At 34.5% G+C, this 16,103-nt stretch overlaps 2 protein-coding genes across 2 annotated transcripts; both read left to right on the forward strand.

Moving 5' to 3' along the window:
- The first annotated feature begins 326 nt into the window (after nt 1–326).
- Nucleotides 327–5,146, forward strand: LOC136206976 (phosphatidylinositol:ceramide inositolphosphotransferase 1). Its single transcript, XM_065998206.1, has 12 exons — nt 327–858; nt 966–1,055; nt 1,977–2,063; nt 2,149–2,217; nt 3,082–3,162; nt 3,579–3,650; nt 3,756–3,816; nt 3,902–4,001; nt 4,278–4,373; nt 4,463–4,509; nt 4,599–4,729; nt 4,810–5,146. Exons 1-12 carry the CDS (start codon nt 766–768, stop codon nt 4,891–4,893), a joined length of 1,011 nt encoding a protein of 336 aa, XP_065854278.1. The 5' UTR covers nt 327–765; the 3' UTR covers nt 4,894–5,146.
- A 7,173-nt stretch (nt 5,147–12,319) lies between these two features.
- Nucleotides 12,320–15,387, forward strand: LOC136206975 (serine/threonine-protein kinase BSK5). Its single transcript, XM_065998204.1, has 10 exons — nt 12,320–12,600; nt 12,681–12,901; nt 12,994–13,129; nt 13,221–13,354; nt 13,538–13,643; nt 13,815–13,900; nt 14,169–14,357; nt 14,500–14,664; nt 14,761–14,874; nt 14,984–15,387. Exons 1-10 carry the CDS (start codon nt 12,519–12,521, stop codon nt 15,224–15,226), a joined length of 1,476 nt encoding a protein of 491 aa, XP_065854276.1. The 5' UTR covers nt 12,320–12,518; the 3' UTR covers nt 15,227–15,387.
- Nucleotides 15,388–16,103: the final 716 nt, after the last annotated feature.

Consider the following 16,103-nt stretch of genomic DNA (forward strand, 5'->3'; position numbering starts at 1 on the left):
TTTAATTACTTCTTAACTTGGAGGTATTTGTACTTTCGAACGTTAGGGAAAATTGTATATTATCCCAAGTTTAAAATTACAAATTCATCATTTAATTAATTATACAATAATAAATAATTATGAGTCCTTTAGCATGGAAGTGAAAAACTGAAATGGAAATACTTCCATCCACCCTGTAAGTAACTTCTATTAAAGGAAGAATTTAATTTTTTCAGAAAAGTAATAAATAAAAAATAAATTGGAAAAAAACACGTTTAATGTCGTTATAAGGAGGCCCATTAAATGAATCTTCTTTCTTTATTTTCTCTCTCAGTTTCTTTCCTAGTAATATCAGCAAGCAGCCATCTCTCTCTCTCTCTCTCTCTAGAAATATAAAGCCCTCTCCTTTCCTCGTTTTCCCTTTATTTTTCTCTCAACTGTCTCCCCGTGTCCTACTCGCGTTTCTTAGCCCTTGTCAGCACCCTGCCAATTTCAATTTCAGCGATCCACAAACCCCCAATTAGACTTTTCTCCTTCCTCTTTTCAATTTTATGCTATATTCTCTTCCCCATTCTGTTTCCTTTTATTGATTCTATCGATCTTGATCCGTTTCCTCTTTGTTAGATCTCTCTTCTCGATTTTTCTGTTCATCGGTTGCGATCGTGGGTTTTTGTTTCTACTTTTGTCTTCGTTGCTGCTGTTGGTTTTCAATTTCTCGTTTTGCCGATCAAGAGGGGAATTTGAGGAACTGATTACATGAGAGTGGTTTTGTAATGATGTTGACCGATGGGTTTTGAACTACTATGGAAGTGGTGGTTATCAGAAAACAACTACGAAGAGAACAAGATGACGCTTTACATTGGTCGTGAGGCTTCAAAGGTTTTCGATATTTTCAATTTTAAGAGCTGGTTTACTTTGTTTTTGTGATTTTGGGTTGTTTTCATTGATACTAAAGCAGATTCTCTTTTGTTGTTTTGGGTGTGAAGTTATGGAAGAGAATTTGCTCAGAGACAACCACAGAGCTTACCCTTCTTTTTGAGAACTGGAAATACTTACTTGCTGGCTTAATTTGTCAGGTGTTCTATCTAGACCATATTCCTAATAAATTCTCTGTACAATTTCTTATTACTTTCTTTCCTTTTCTGTGTGGTTGACTTTGAACTCTTTAAATCATAAGAAAAGCTTGATTGTGGTCACTGCTCTAATTAGTTGGCTTAATTGGATCAATTTCTTAATCACATGGTAGCTTGACTTCAACTTCTGTAGCAATGGAACTTGCTTTAAGGCATAGGGATAAAGTGCAGGATCTGGTAGAAGGTTATAATCGTTGTTTTGTACGTGTCTTTTTTTTTTTTTTGAGAAAACTTATGCTTTTAGCAGAAGATAAAAGTCCCTTTCTGTTCACAAGTTGAACCCAAAGTACTCAACTCCACAATGACATGTACCTGGTTGATTCTCGTTATTTTACCTTTTTGTTGGGTGGAAGCTTGTTTGACATATCAATCATAATCTATGATGCACTGAGACGGATACTGATATGACACCGGAACGTTATTTCTTATAGCCTTCAAACAAAAATAGACACACGACACTGGCACGAAACGGAGAAAAGCTACTAAAGAGAAGTGTCCGCGCAACATAGATCATAATCTGTTTCTTTTATGAGTCTTTGCAATTTCCTTGGCTTTTCTAATTTTATACTTTGAGGATGTGGAATTGTATTGATTACTTTCCATGTAAAGACATTTATAACTTTATTTTGCTTTTCAACTGTATCTGACTCTCTTCCATTGCATGTGAAAACTGTAGTAGTTAATAGATGTGGATTTCCGGATATCTCATTTTGTCTTTCATCGTTCTTTTCCATCTCTTTTTCATTTGTTGAAGTTCTTCATACACATTATTCTTTTTTCCCTCTAATTTTTCTTCATTTTTGCTTCATTTCTGTAGTTTTTGCTATGCATTCTAATGTTTTCAAGTTGCAAAAATGACTGCAGTATATACACGGCTTGGCTGCTCGAGGAGTTCATTATTTGCATCGTCCGGGTCCAACATTGCAGGACGCAGGGTTCTTTCTTCTTCCGGTCTGTCTCTTGCTAAAACCAATTTGTTTTACCTTAAATCGTAGGATTTATTTTTCTTGTTTGTCTAACTTCGGTGCAAATATAGGAACTTGGGCAAGATAAAGGCTACATCAGTGAGACATTGTTCAGTACGCTATTTCTATGTTTTGTATTGGTAAGGATCTTTTTGTTAATGTATCATATCCTCTCTCTCTCTCTCTCTCTCCACTTTCATGAATTTTGCACATTTATCTGGATTGGCGCAACGGTAAATGTTGTTGTCGTGTGACCAAGAGGTAGCGGTCTCTTGCCAAATAAATTGGCAGGGGAAGGCTTGCCCCCAGTACACCCTTGTGGTGGGATCCCTCCCCGTACCCTCGCTCAGCGGGGACGCGTAGTGCGACCGGGCCGCCTTTTTTTTTTCTTTTATCTGGAAGATGTAATCCACCTTATAAGCTTGAAATAAACTTCAAGTAGGAGATTTCTGTTGGGTTTGATGTAATACTTGAATTTCATATATCATAGAACGACTTAGTGAGTTTATGGCAATGCCTTTGGCATAGTAGACTTGGATATAGCAGTATTGACCTTGGAGTTCATTTAAATAATTGGGAATATCCTTATATTGAATTTTCTTAGAATGCTTGAAAATTGTTCTTGTTATCTGCTAGGTTATTCAGCTAATGGCTCTTATTCATCTTATTATATTGTGAATGATTTTAAATCTTCCCTATGTTTTATGAATTGCTTCTTGCTATCAATGTGACTTTTTTTGTATTAAAAATGTGCTGTATTTTGCTATGTAAGACTCAAGTTGTAGCTTTATGCTATTTCCTCTATCTGTTAGTTTTTACTGTACTGCTCTTGCTGCATTGAGTGTGATCTTCGACAAATATTACACAACTGATACACGGATATTATCTGTTTTTTTTGTTGCATTCTCCCCCTTTTATGTTCCAGCGCAGTATCACTTGTTTCGTTTCTTAAAATTTCATTGAATAATGTAGTCATCACTAATGTGGGGTTATATGTCTTGCAGTGGACATTCCATCCTTTCATCTGCAAGAGCAAAAAGATCTACACTGTTCTGATATGGTGCAGGGTTCTAGCATTTTTAGTTGTAAGTACCATTACTAGTGATGTCCCATTTCTTAATGAAATTGCAATTGAAATTATCTGTAAAGCAGCATCATTTGGAGATGACAAACTAGAAATTTTGCAATTGTTAGGCTAGAGTATATGTTGGCACTGTTATTGAAATGTGGAGTGTATTCCTTCCCAGTTAAATATATTTAAATCTGAACAAGTCTTCTACATGGGGTTCCAATATATATAAATGTGGGAGTTTATCATTTGCAGCATAACGTTAACATCACTAATATTGTTATGCTGTTCTTTGGAGTTCCAATTTTCAGTTTTGGTGAATCAATTGTTTATCGTGGTATAGATCCTGTGAGGAATTAGGATCATATCTTGAGAATCTAGTTATTGCTGAGTTGTTCTAACAGTTTGTTACCTTTGCTTTGGTTACTTCAGGCTTCTCAATTTCTTCGTATCATCACGTTTTATTCTACACAGCTTCCGGGCCCAAATTATCACTGCCGTGAGGTATGGTTAGCTTACCCTTTCTTATATATTGCTTTCCATATGAACTCTTAAATTTTTAGCTTGTTTGTTAAGTTTCGAAAAATAAAAAGTTTTATGATTTTGCAGGGCTCAAAACGTGCTAGGCTACCACGTCCTGAAAGTGTGTTGGAGGTGCTGGTAATTGATTGTGAGTGTCTTTGCATCTTACCGCAGCAGTTTCTTTATTCTTTATCAATAGCCTTTTGTGCTAATTAATTTGTTTAACCCTGCAGTTCGGGGAATAGTATATGGTTGTGGTGATTTGATATTTTCATCTCACATGATATTTACCCTGGTGTTTGTCCTAACGTACCAGAAATACGGATCACAAAGGTAACATACACCTCTTTCTTGATGTGTGCGTCTGTTTATTTTCTTCTTTAATGCTCTAAGTTTATAGAAACATAAGTACGGTATCATGAACCCATTACATTATGGAAAGCCAATTGCCAAAAATGGATTGGATGGGTTCAGTTCTGCAGTGAGCAAATTTATAGAATTTGTGGCACGGTTATATCTTGTATTTTGCTCAAATATGCATCCTCCCTCTTTTTTGGCGTTGTTTATTTACAACTTGTGATATGGAGTAATTTCAATTATCGTTGACAGGTTTATAAAGCAGTTAGGTTGGTTGGTGGCTGTGGTTCAGAGCCTTTTAATTGTAGCATCCCGCAAACATTATACAGTCGACGTTGTTGTTGCGTGGTAAGTAGTAGCTACACATCTTTGCATTTAGTATTCCTTGAGAATTCTTGTTCAGATTGTTGATTTAGTCCGGTAAAATACTTATGCAGGTATACTGTCAATTTAGTAGTATTCTTTATAGACAAGAAATTACCAGGTCAGAACGTTTTCGCAATTTATATTCTTATTTTCACCGTTGGCAACAATTGAGTTGGAAAAACTGAGTTTTAAGTTGTGAACTTGCAGAACTCCCCGACCGCTCCACTGGAGCCACATCGCTAATGTTGCCATTGAGCAACAAAGACAGAGACTCAAAAAACAAAGAAGAGAATCACAAGCTCATCAATGGGAATGCTGGAGACCCTGCAGATTGGGGGGTATGTAGTTATCTCTCAAGAAAGAGTTCATTCGTAATTTCCGATGTTGATTTTCTTAATCTTGTTTATCTGTGGTGCAGAGGCCGAGAAGTCAAGTGAATGGAAAGATTGTAGAAGATCCGAAAACAGTTAATGGAGATAGTGATGCGATGAACGGAGTGTAGATGAAATCGGTTAGCCGAGAAGACTACTGCAATCATATGTTGAGAGTGAAATCTAATGTGGAAAATGGTGGTAAAATTGATTTGTAATCGTAAAGAAAATGAAAATATGGGCAGCAGATATGTACATTTTGCAGTGTTTGCTTCTCTTGAAACAATAACATTTCCTTCAACTGTGAAACTCCCATTTCTCTTTGCTTACAGGGTGAAGCCCAAGGCTGTTCACATCCTATAATTTATGGTTTCTTTTCTAGTTTCTTTTTGATCTAACTATCCGGTATCTTAGGTCGACAATTGAAACGAAGTAATCGATATTTGATCCGAGGATAAAAACATTGATTAAAGCAGAAAGAGGCAAAGGTGCATTTGAAATTCTCTAAAATTGGGACCCAAAAGCAATGACAGCTAATAAAATAATAGATGTTACAAAAAGAATAAAGAAAGTGGGAGCAAATGAAATCATTTGCATGTGATTTTGATTTGTCATGTTTGATTAAAAAGGGATTTTCTTGAACCACATGGTTGGTTGATGCTTCTATTTATCTACACAGCTCATGCCATGCTTCCTTCATTCTGCAATTATTACCAATCACGCCACATGCTATGCCGTGCTTCACAATAGTGCCACCATCCCATCTTCACCCAACATCAACTGGAACAAAAATGTTTTTTTTTTTTCTTTTCCAAATGGATTTCAGAACATCCGTTCATATTTAGTTGACATTATTTCAGATTGTATTCATTTTTATTACGAGATTTAGAGCTGTGTTCTATCTTCTTTATTAAGCGTTTAGCGAATCCGGATGTCTATACTCTAGCAAAAGCAGTCAATTTTATGTCTGTTCAGGATGAGTGGGCATATCCACCACCATTTCCTAGCAATATTCTTCCATTTGTTTTAAGTAAATAAAACTTGACATTATTTCAAAAAGTAAATAAGTTTGTGGTTTTATCTATTAATAAAACAGTATTTTAAATTTCACTGTTATGTTCTGATGACAACCAAAGCTACATATCAATAAAACATAGTCCTCCAAAATCAAAACCATAAATTATACAATGGATGTTAAAATTAGTACTTTAAACTTACCAATTTCGCTTATTTATTTTTTCTTAATTGCTCTCTTTTTCTTGTTTGTTAACAGATGTTCACAATAGTATCATATACAAATCTTATGATATGCTTTATTAGGTTGAGAAACAGCTCTCGTTCTCTATTTCGGTAATCAAATTAGATTTAGGTTGATATGACAACTATAGTTGTCAAATAAAATACTTTAACCGTGAAACTGATTGCTTTTACCAGTTTAAAAACTGTTTTGAGGGTTATAATGAGGTAGTAGAGGAAGCCTCTACCAAAGTTTTGAAAGTTTTTGAAAAAATATATGACTTTAAAACTGAACTGAAAATCTCCACTACACAAATACATTGGATATAAGGGAGTCTTAAGAAGCAATATGCTCATCTTTTGATTTGTAGGAAGTAGATGAATTTAGAAAGATTTTAGCTAGGCATAAAAGTTTGAAGAACATTTATCGTTCTTTTCGGAAAAAGCTTCGTACAATTAAAGCCACTTTAGATAGTTAAAACTGAAGTCGTTTGTTTTCAATTTGTTATTAAACAATAGTAGTACTTGACAATTTTGATGTTTTTTAGTTGGATTTGTTCAGATCATTTTTTAGCATAATTAATTAACTTCCATACATTAATGCTTTAATTGTACATGGAATGCATTCTGAACATGTTGTTCGACATTTTACATATTAATTTTGATGGGTTGACATTTTTATACATTTCATGTCCAATAATGAGACTTTTTTTTTTTCACTCAAGTGATGAGCCGTTAAAACTACAGTATCATAATTTTAAATGGGTTTAGTTTTACCTTCCATTAATTTACTTTGTTTTTTCTAATGAGCTTATTTTATCAAAATTCATCACCATCCAACGATGGAAAAAACAAAGTAAGACTTACTTTGTCAAAAACAATAACCTAACCAGTATAATTATAACTAATAAAAGTTCAAAATATTTGGAGCCTCATAATACTTTTTTTTCTCATTTAAGTAATTGACAAAGTTAAGAAAGCTATGAAGTTGGACTTGGTCCATTAGTCAATCATTTATTGGTCAAATTTAATTTTAAATTCTTTGAACTGGTGTATTTGACTTTAGGAAGTGGAATTCAAGCTATAATTCTCTTTAATTACTATCTCAGTTTTATATTCTAAAATTATTTTCATTATACATATCATTTTATATGATCACTATATGTTAAATCATCTTTTTTTCCTGAGTTTATAAAAATTAATTAGAATAATAGACTTATTATAAAATAAATAAATAGTGGAATCAATAAATAAGGGCCAACAATGTCTTTTTTTTAATATCCTTAATTTCTATGCAACTTTCTAAAACGACATGTAATATGAAACGGATGGAGTATTATTTTTTTACGTTATTTTCATACTGGAATTAAAGTTGAATATTCTTAAATTTGATAAAATATTTGGAATTACATAGCACAATATATTTTTTAATTTTTTAATTGTTTTTTACATGTGTATATATATATTTGTGATTTGCTACTAATTGGTACATATGCAGTGAAAATGATAAAATTAATGACTGAGAAGATACAATTCAATAAAACTTATCAATGCTAAGAGTAAAATTGGTATTGGTTGCCGATGTTAGAGGTAAAGTTGCTTCATTTTAGATGTTAGAAATAAAATTACTCTTGATTGTTAACGTTAGAGATATTTTTGTACCGTATCCATGAAAACTAAGAGAGGTAGGATTGGCAACTGACAAGAAATTTTTTGTCCACATCGAAAAAGGGAATTCCAAAAATAAAATAAAATGAGACACGGATAAAAAAACTTTTTCACCCGCGAAGTTAGGATGGAGACAGGGATAGAAAATGTCATCATTGTTATTCCCGCGAGATAGGAATAGAAAGAGATTATACGACAGGAACAGAAGAACCATTCCGCTCCATTTACAATCCTAGACAGAGAAATGAATTGGTGCATGGTGACACTATGATTAAGATTAGGATCAAATTTAAGTAAATTTTTAAAATTGAAAGGTCTTATATGTATGTGGTGATGATGATAATTGAAGCAAGCATGTCTAATTGATAATGATGTCTTACAGAAGGGGTCATGTTGATCCCTAAAAGGGTGCTATAAATCATCCCACCACCCAAATCTCCATTATATATGTTTCCTTTCCTCCATTCACCTCACCTCACCTGCTTAATTAATTAATTTACCACTTCTTTTTCTTCATTCTCAATGTTTTCAATAGTAAGCTATAGTAAAAGAGAGGTTTAAAGCAACTTATAGTTCAAGATAATTATGAAATTCAACCCTCTCCTTTATAATTATAGATTTCTATTTGGAAGGGAATTTCATTCAATTTCTAATTACATATTTAAGACTGTGTTTTAATTGATACTTAACACCTGTATTAATTTATATATTTAAATATAATTTTACATGATTTTTTTTATGTCCATGTAAAGTACTTGGACTCCTTTCTCATTTAAAATAAAATTTTGGTTTTTTTTTTTATATTTCCAATTCGATTTAAATAAACATTCTATGTTCGATTATTTTATATTTCCAATTGATTTGATTAATATTTTATATAGTGCAAGATCCACAAAGAGAAGAAAAAGACTATAAAAAGCAATAAAAGATATAAATACAACAAATATAGAAATCATATCATTCTCCTAAGTCGAATTCCGTTGAAAAACCGCTGTAATTCATGCTTCATCATTTAGGCTTTTCTGGACATTCAGATCTTAGACCTTTCTGTTTTTGCAACCACATAAGATGAACCTTATCTGCTCTTGCTAAGACCAAAAAAGAATAAAAGAAAGAAGTATAGCTAACATGTATAGATCTGACAGAAAAAGAAATTTAAAAAGGTATATAGACTTCAAACTAACAAGAAAAAGTAAATCTGAAACTAAAAAAAAAAGACTAAAACATAAAAAGGAGAAAGACAAGTTTCCATCTTCCTTCTCTAAATAGACCTGAAAAAGTGATGGTGGCAGTAATAACGGGATCTGATAAGAAAAAAGAGCAAATGAGAAGAAAAAAGTAAGAGGAACCTCTCTCTCTCTCTCTACAAGTTTTCTCCCTAAGTCTTCACGGAATAGAAACAATCTTAAAGTTTTATTTACTAGCAATAAAAATTCTACAATCTTCGATGGGTTAAGGTGCAAAAATACCCCTAACGTTTTGGGTCAGGAGCAATTCAAAACTATCCTATATCCCGAACTCTAGTACCATGCATCCATAGGTTCGCCACTACTGCATTCTCCCAACCAAACCAAGAACTCTATGGAACTTAACGAAGAAGTTTTCACTTTTACCAAGTCAAGGATCATCCCAAATACGGACCATCTCCCCATTACCAATACTTCACCTCAAACCTAATGAAAGGACATCTCGAGAACACAACAGACTCCTCTAAACATATCTAGGATTAATGTCTATTTTGGAGAAAAGAAAATCATCATGTGGGTAATATTTAGCTTTAAAAATCCTACTCATCAAAATATGTGGTTGATTAATGAACTTGCATCATTACTTGCCAAGGAGAAAGATATTAAAATCATGAAGATCTCGATACCCCAAGCCTCCATTTTCCTTTCTAGTATAAAGCTTACACCAATTAAACTAATGGATATTTTGTTTTCCATTTTCCTTCGTACCACACCAAAACGAACTCATCTTATTCTCAAAATTCTCACAAATGGACCTCGAAATGAGAAAAGTACTCATATAAAAGTGGGTAATGCCTGAGCAACAAATTTCAATAAAACATCTTTCCCTACATTAGATAAGAATTTAAAGCTCCAACTCCTAAACCTCTTTCTCAATCTCTAATTGAGAAAATTAAAAATGGATCGTTTTGATCCAATCAGGGATGGCAACCCTAAACACCTTCAAATATCAAGAGGGGAACTAACTCTCAAAGGAGAACAAATATCGGTGCTGACACATTAAGACTGAAAATGATACCCGTTTTAAGAAGATTAATGGCTTGCCTTAATGTTTTCTCATACTCAGCCAAAATATTCACAACATTCTGACATTCCTCCATAGACGCATTTAAAAATAAGAAACTATCATTAGCAAACAGCAAGTGAGAGACATTAGGTGCTCACCGCGAGATATTGCAGCCGTGAACAGGGCCGAATCCAGGATTTCTCCCCCATGGGGGCAACAATACGACTAAAATAATTTTTATGCAAAAAATAATAATTATAGAAAACTAGGGATCAAAACTCAAGTTCAAGTAAAATAGTAGCAGAAATATCAAATCAAAATTCAAGTAGGAGCAAAAAAATACCAAAGCAGAGAGGATCTAGATGGAGTGCTGGACCAACGATCCAATTACGGAGGGATTGGCTGTCGATTTTGATTTAATCTTACTTAGGATTAGAGATTTCAATTTAGACTTAAGAAGAAAGAGGAATTGAGGAAGAAGAACTAAATAGATTAAAGAGAGTAAGAGAGACTGATGGTTTGTTTTAGAACTTTTTTTTTGGCAGGGGTTAGAACCTATTTAGTTTTACATTTAAATATTTACTTTTTATTTTTGTTGTAAATAAAACGACATAGTTCTAATTAAATAAAACGATGTTGTTTTGATTTAAAACAGAATTAAAAAAATAAAAATAAAATCTTAAATTTAAAATCATTCTTCATCCTCAATTATAAAACCAATAAACCCTAAACCTGAGGGGGGCAAAGCACTAAAACTTCAAAATTAATACCTGGATTTTAAAAAAAATACAAATGTCAGTGGGGGCAACTGCCCCCACTGCCCCCATGCTGGATTCCCCCCTGGCCGTGAAGCATGCCCCTCCTTTCAGCATTGAGAATAAGTTCAGATAAAACTTCAGAACAAAAGATAAACATATAATAAGGTGACAAAAGGGTCTCCTTTGCGAAACCTTCTGCTAAGGGTGACGTGACCCACAAGATGACCATTAACTGAAACCATATACGATAAAGAAGTAACACAAAACATAATCCAAGAAATCCATTGCTGATTAAAACCTATAGGAAGCAAGACACCCTACAAAAAATTCCAATCCACCCTATTATAGACTTTACTAATATCATTCTTTAAAGTAACATTACGACATAAGCTTTTATTCTTTCTCTTCATATAGTGTAAGGATTCGAAAGCAATCTGAATACTATTAATGAGAGATCTAACTTGACACAAACATATTTTGACTTTTATGAATAATATTAGGCAATATAGAAATAAAGACAATAATAGTATTAAGGTCGGCAGATAAATCATTACAACTCAAGCAACCTAGAAAGGCTTGAAATAGAATATCATTAGTGTTAAAAAAAATGAATGGATAAGAAAAAATGTCACTGAATTGGATTATAATATATTTAAAAGGCTAATTAGGTAATGTAATTCAAACTTGACATGACCTTTGAAAATGAGAATAAATAATTCATAATTATTGCACTATATTAGCATTTATTAGTTATAAACAAAAATTAATGATGTTAGAGTCAATTCAGAATTGGATTAAGAAAATAACAAAAAAAATTAATGGGTAATTAATTTATTAGTCCACGTATTAGTTCCTGTATTTTAAAAAACACATAGTAAAGTCTCTAACCTTTTTTTCAATGAACTGTTTAGTCCTTTTGTCTGTTTGTTAGATTTTTTACCGTTTATGAATTCGGAAATGGCTAAATTACTCTTTACTATTTACCTTCAAATTTCAGAAGAGAAAATCTAATTTAGAAGAAGAAGCTTTTTGTATGGGGAACAAGAGAAAAAACAGACCCAATGCTTACGAATTTAAACGATTAAGAAGAAAATTAAGAAGAAGAATACTCAAAGCTGATTTCAGATGCAGTAGAGTTTAAAGGAAGAGAAAATAACGGAAAAGAAGAACGTAAATCCAAATTGACTGACAGAATCTTCATGAGAGTCTAACGGCAGAGACTAAACAGTTCACTGAGAAAAACATTAGGGACTAAATAGTTCATCAAGAAAAAGGTTAAGGACTTTACCGTGTGTTTTTTAAAATAAAGGGACTAAACAGTGTGTTTTGTCAAAATATAGGGACTAATAAATTAATTACCCAAAATTAATTAATTTTAACATGACAACTAACTACTCTCAACTAACAACTCAAAAAGGCAACAAAAGACATCTTTTCTGGATTTATACAAAAAGCCAATCTTTCAAGCTTATTACTAAAAATGGTAGTATTAATTAATTTCATATAAAATGCTTGAATTTTGACTGATACGTCAACGTTTTCGTTTACCCGTAGAATACAATATACGACCGTTAATTTTTATCAATTTGCCGCCGAGCTTACGATACGACGTAAATCTGAAATTATAAAAATGAAAAAGAGAGAAAGGAGAATGATGAAACATCGTTGAAAAAGGAGATTGAAAAAAGGAAGTTCCTTTTGCAGCCCAAAAGCGTGAATTAGATTAACCATTTTCTCAATTTCATCTTCTATACATTCCCACCAAACATGGAACATAAATCTCTCTGAAATTCCCTCTCTTCCCTTCTCATTTCTCTCTTTTTCTTTCTATATATATTTCAATGGGAGCTCGCTGCTCCAAATTCTCACTCTGTTGGTTTCACCCTCATCTCAAATCTTCTGTTCTTGAAGCTTCCGATCTGGGTAATTAATGCCTCCTCTTTTCTCACTTTTGATTTTATTAATTTTGGAGTGGGGATTTAATGGGGTTTTTTCAATTGCAGAGAATGGAGGCAAAAATGAGAAAGAGATATGGCCGAGTTTCACTGAGTTCAGCTTGGACCAACTGAAAGCTTCCACCAGTGGTTTCTCTTCCGATAATATTGTATCGGAGCACGGTGAGAAGGCTCCTAATGTTGTTTACAAAGGGAAGCTGGATAATGACCGTTGGATTGCTGTTAAGCGATTTAACAGAATGGCGTGGCCGGATTCTCGCCAATTTCTTGTGAGTTCAACTAAACTCAGTGTTGTTGTTCTGGATAATGACCCTTAATGGCTTAATGTTGAGTGAATCGGTTGATTTGAAATGTTATTTAGGAGGAAGCAAGATCGGTGGGGACTCTGAGGAGTGAGCGATTGGCGAATTTGATTGGATTTTGCTGTCAAGGCGATGAGAGATTGCTGGTAGCTGAATTTATGCCTCATGAAACTCTTGCTAAGCATCTATTTCACTGTTAGTATATTATTTTCTATTTTCAATTGGTAAGAAAATTAAAGGAGATGCTGGGCTTTGAATTTCTTAATGGGGTTTGAGTTTAATTCAGGGGACAGCCAGCCTATGAAATGGGCAATGAGATTGAGGGTAGCTCTGTATTTGGGGGAAGCTCTGGAATATTGTAGCAGCAAAGGAAGGGCTTTGTATCATGATCTCAATGCCTACAGAGTCTTATTTGATAAGGTAAAACCTCGGTTGTATTGTAACAGCTTGGCCGAATACCATGTAGATATTGTTCATTTTGGCTCAAATATCGCCTTTCCTTTAGGGCCGCTCCTTGACAGTATCCCTTCATTAGCAGCATTGTGTCTTATGTCCATCCATTGCGATTTCTGGCTCAATTTTTCGGTTTTTGCATGTTCGCAGGATGGTAATCCCAGGCTATCTTGCTTTGGACTAATGAAGAATAGCCGAGATGGCAAAAGTTACAGCACCAATTTGGCTTTTACCCCTCCAGAATACTTGAGAACTGGTAAAAGCACTGTTTCTAACAGCATCCCAGATCTATGAACAAATACAAATTGATATTCTGTTTATAAATTAAATGACTTGAAACTGATATATTGTATCACTTAGAGTAGATGTCTAGTTCAATAAGAACAATTAAGTAGAAGATTGTAAGAATGTTGCTTATGCTTAACAGGTAGAGTGACAGCTGAGAGTGTAGTGTACAGCTTCGGGACGCTCTTGTTAGATCTTCTGAGTGGCAAACATATTCCTCCAAGTCATGTAAGTCTTTACCCCAACCCCCAGTTAATGTATCTTATTTTCTTGGTTACTTGTAGTAGTCATAGTAATATGCATAATGTTCCTATCTGGATCTGCTAAACTGTCTAACATTGCTGCTCCTTTCGGAGCTCATCGAACCAATGAGTCTTCAGTTTGCAAACCTTACCATCTGGATATCATTTGGCTTTTCAAAACTAACTTTTTTTCTTTGATCCTTATTCATAATCTCTAATTTGTGGATTTATTCAACTGTGTAACTTGCTTTTAGGCGCTGGATCTGATTCGCGGCAAAAATTTCCTCATGTTGATGGATTCTGCTCTTGAGGGTCATTTTTCAAAAGATGATGGAACTGAATTAGTGCGATTAGCTTCCCGTTGCTTACAATATGAAGCTCGTGAGAGGCCGAATGCGAAGTCCCTTGTCACTTCACTTTTGTCCCTCCAAAAAGAAGTAGAGGTAGGTACTATAGTTGATTGAATTAACTTCAAATTGGCAAGTCATTGTTTCTTTTTTGCCCCACATTGTTATAGTTATTGGTCTGCGTCTGGCTCGTTAACAAATAGGCTACAAATTCCTCATGCAATGACGTTTTTATCAGGTTCCGTCTCACATTTTGATGGGTATAGTGCACGAAACTGCATCATCAACACAACAGTTGTCGTTAACTCCTTTCGGGGAGGCATGCTTGAGAGTAGATCTTACAGCAATTCATGAAATACTTGAGAAGATTGGATACAAGGACGATGAAGGGATTGCCAACGAGGTTTTGCTTATACATATGCATATCCATTACCTGTTTTCTTAATCATCTACAAAATTAAGTTGCTAAACTCGAATATCTTGTGTTCTTGCCTCGCAGCTTTCTTTTCAAATGTGGACCAATCAAATGCAGGAGACATTAAACTCTAAGAAGCATGGAGATACCGCTTTCCGAGCTAAGGATTTTTCAACTGCCATTGATTGCTATACACAAGTAACTGCTTTGATCCTGCAGTTTTATGTTATAATCATGGCTGATAATGAATCATGTTGGTTAGTCTTAGTCCTAAAAAAGCTAAATTTCGGAGTGTTGCTGTTTGCAGTTTATTGATGGTGGAACTATGGTGTCACCGACAGTTTATGCGAGGCGTTGCTTATCTTACTTGATGAATGAGATGGGACAAGAAGCACTTGGGGATGCAATGCAAGCCCAAGTGATATCTCCAGATTGGCCAACTGCTTCATACCTTCAAGCAGCTTGTCTGTTCAGCCTTGGAATGGAGACTGATGCACAAGAAACACTCAAAGATGGGACAAGTTTAGAAGCCAAAAGGAACAAAAACTGAAAGTGTATAGGTTTCTTTTTTTTTTTTCCACTTTTTTTCCTCTTTAGTTTTGTGTAGTTTAATCAATGTATGCTTTTCTCCCACCATTTTCTTTGCTTTTGTTGAAATTAGAAGATGAGGATTTTTCATTGTTTGTTTTGATAAATTATATTTAAGCTGAATGTCAATCTCTTGAATGCAACATTTATTTTTATTGCTGCATTAGATTTTTTGAATCAAAGATTGGGACGCGATGGCAGGCTGGACATCCCAACTAGGTTGACACCCCAGCACAAACCACCAACCCGAGTAATATTGAAAAAAAGGAAAATCTGTACAAAGAGAGAGGAGGAGAGAAGAGAAATTAAAGGAAACGAATATGAGTTACGTTACAAATGTCATCAAACACTAAAGCTTGACAAAAATGTGGCGCCGAGTGCCACCAGTTCAGAGAAAAGGCCAATTTACCGAATCCTGCAAAGCGATCCGCTGCTTGATTTCCTTCCCTGAAAATATGAGTAATTCGCCATTGCATAGCTGAGAGCCTGGACAGACAACGGGTCCACTCACGTCTAATGCTCCACGAAACGTCATTAGAGTTGCTACTGAGAAGCCGAACCGCATAAGTCGAGTCCGATTCAATCCACAAATTCCTCCAATTTCTGTCCCAAGCTGCATCAATAGCATATATAATTGCTCTAAGCTTAGCCACATGAGCAGAATCACCCGATATAGGAAACACGAAGCAACCAACCACAAACCCCCTATTATTTCTGAATACACCCCCCGCTTCCGCGTTTCCCGTTTGGCTGTCAGCGGCTCCGTCCGTGTTGACCTTCAGCCAATTGATCGGAGGCGGACACCATCTTACCACGGCAAAATCTGGCTCGACTGTTTG

This window comes from Euphorbia lathyris, chromosome 9 (genome assembly GCF_963576675.1).
Source record: "Euphorbia lathyris chromosome 9, ddEupLath1.1, whole genome shotgun sequence".
Lineage (NCBI taxonomy): Eukaryota > Viridiplantae > Streptophyta > Magnoliopsida > Malpighiales > Euphorbiaceae > Euphorbia > Euphorbia lathyris.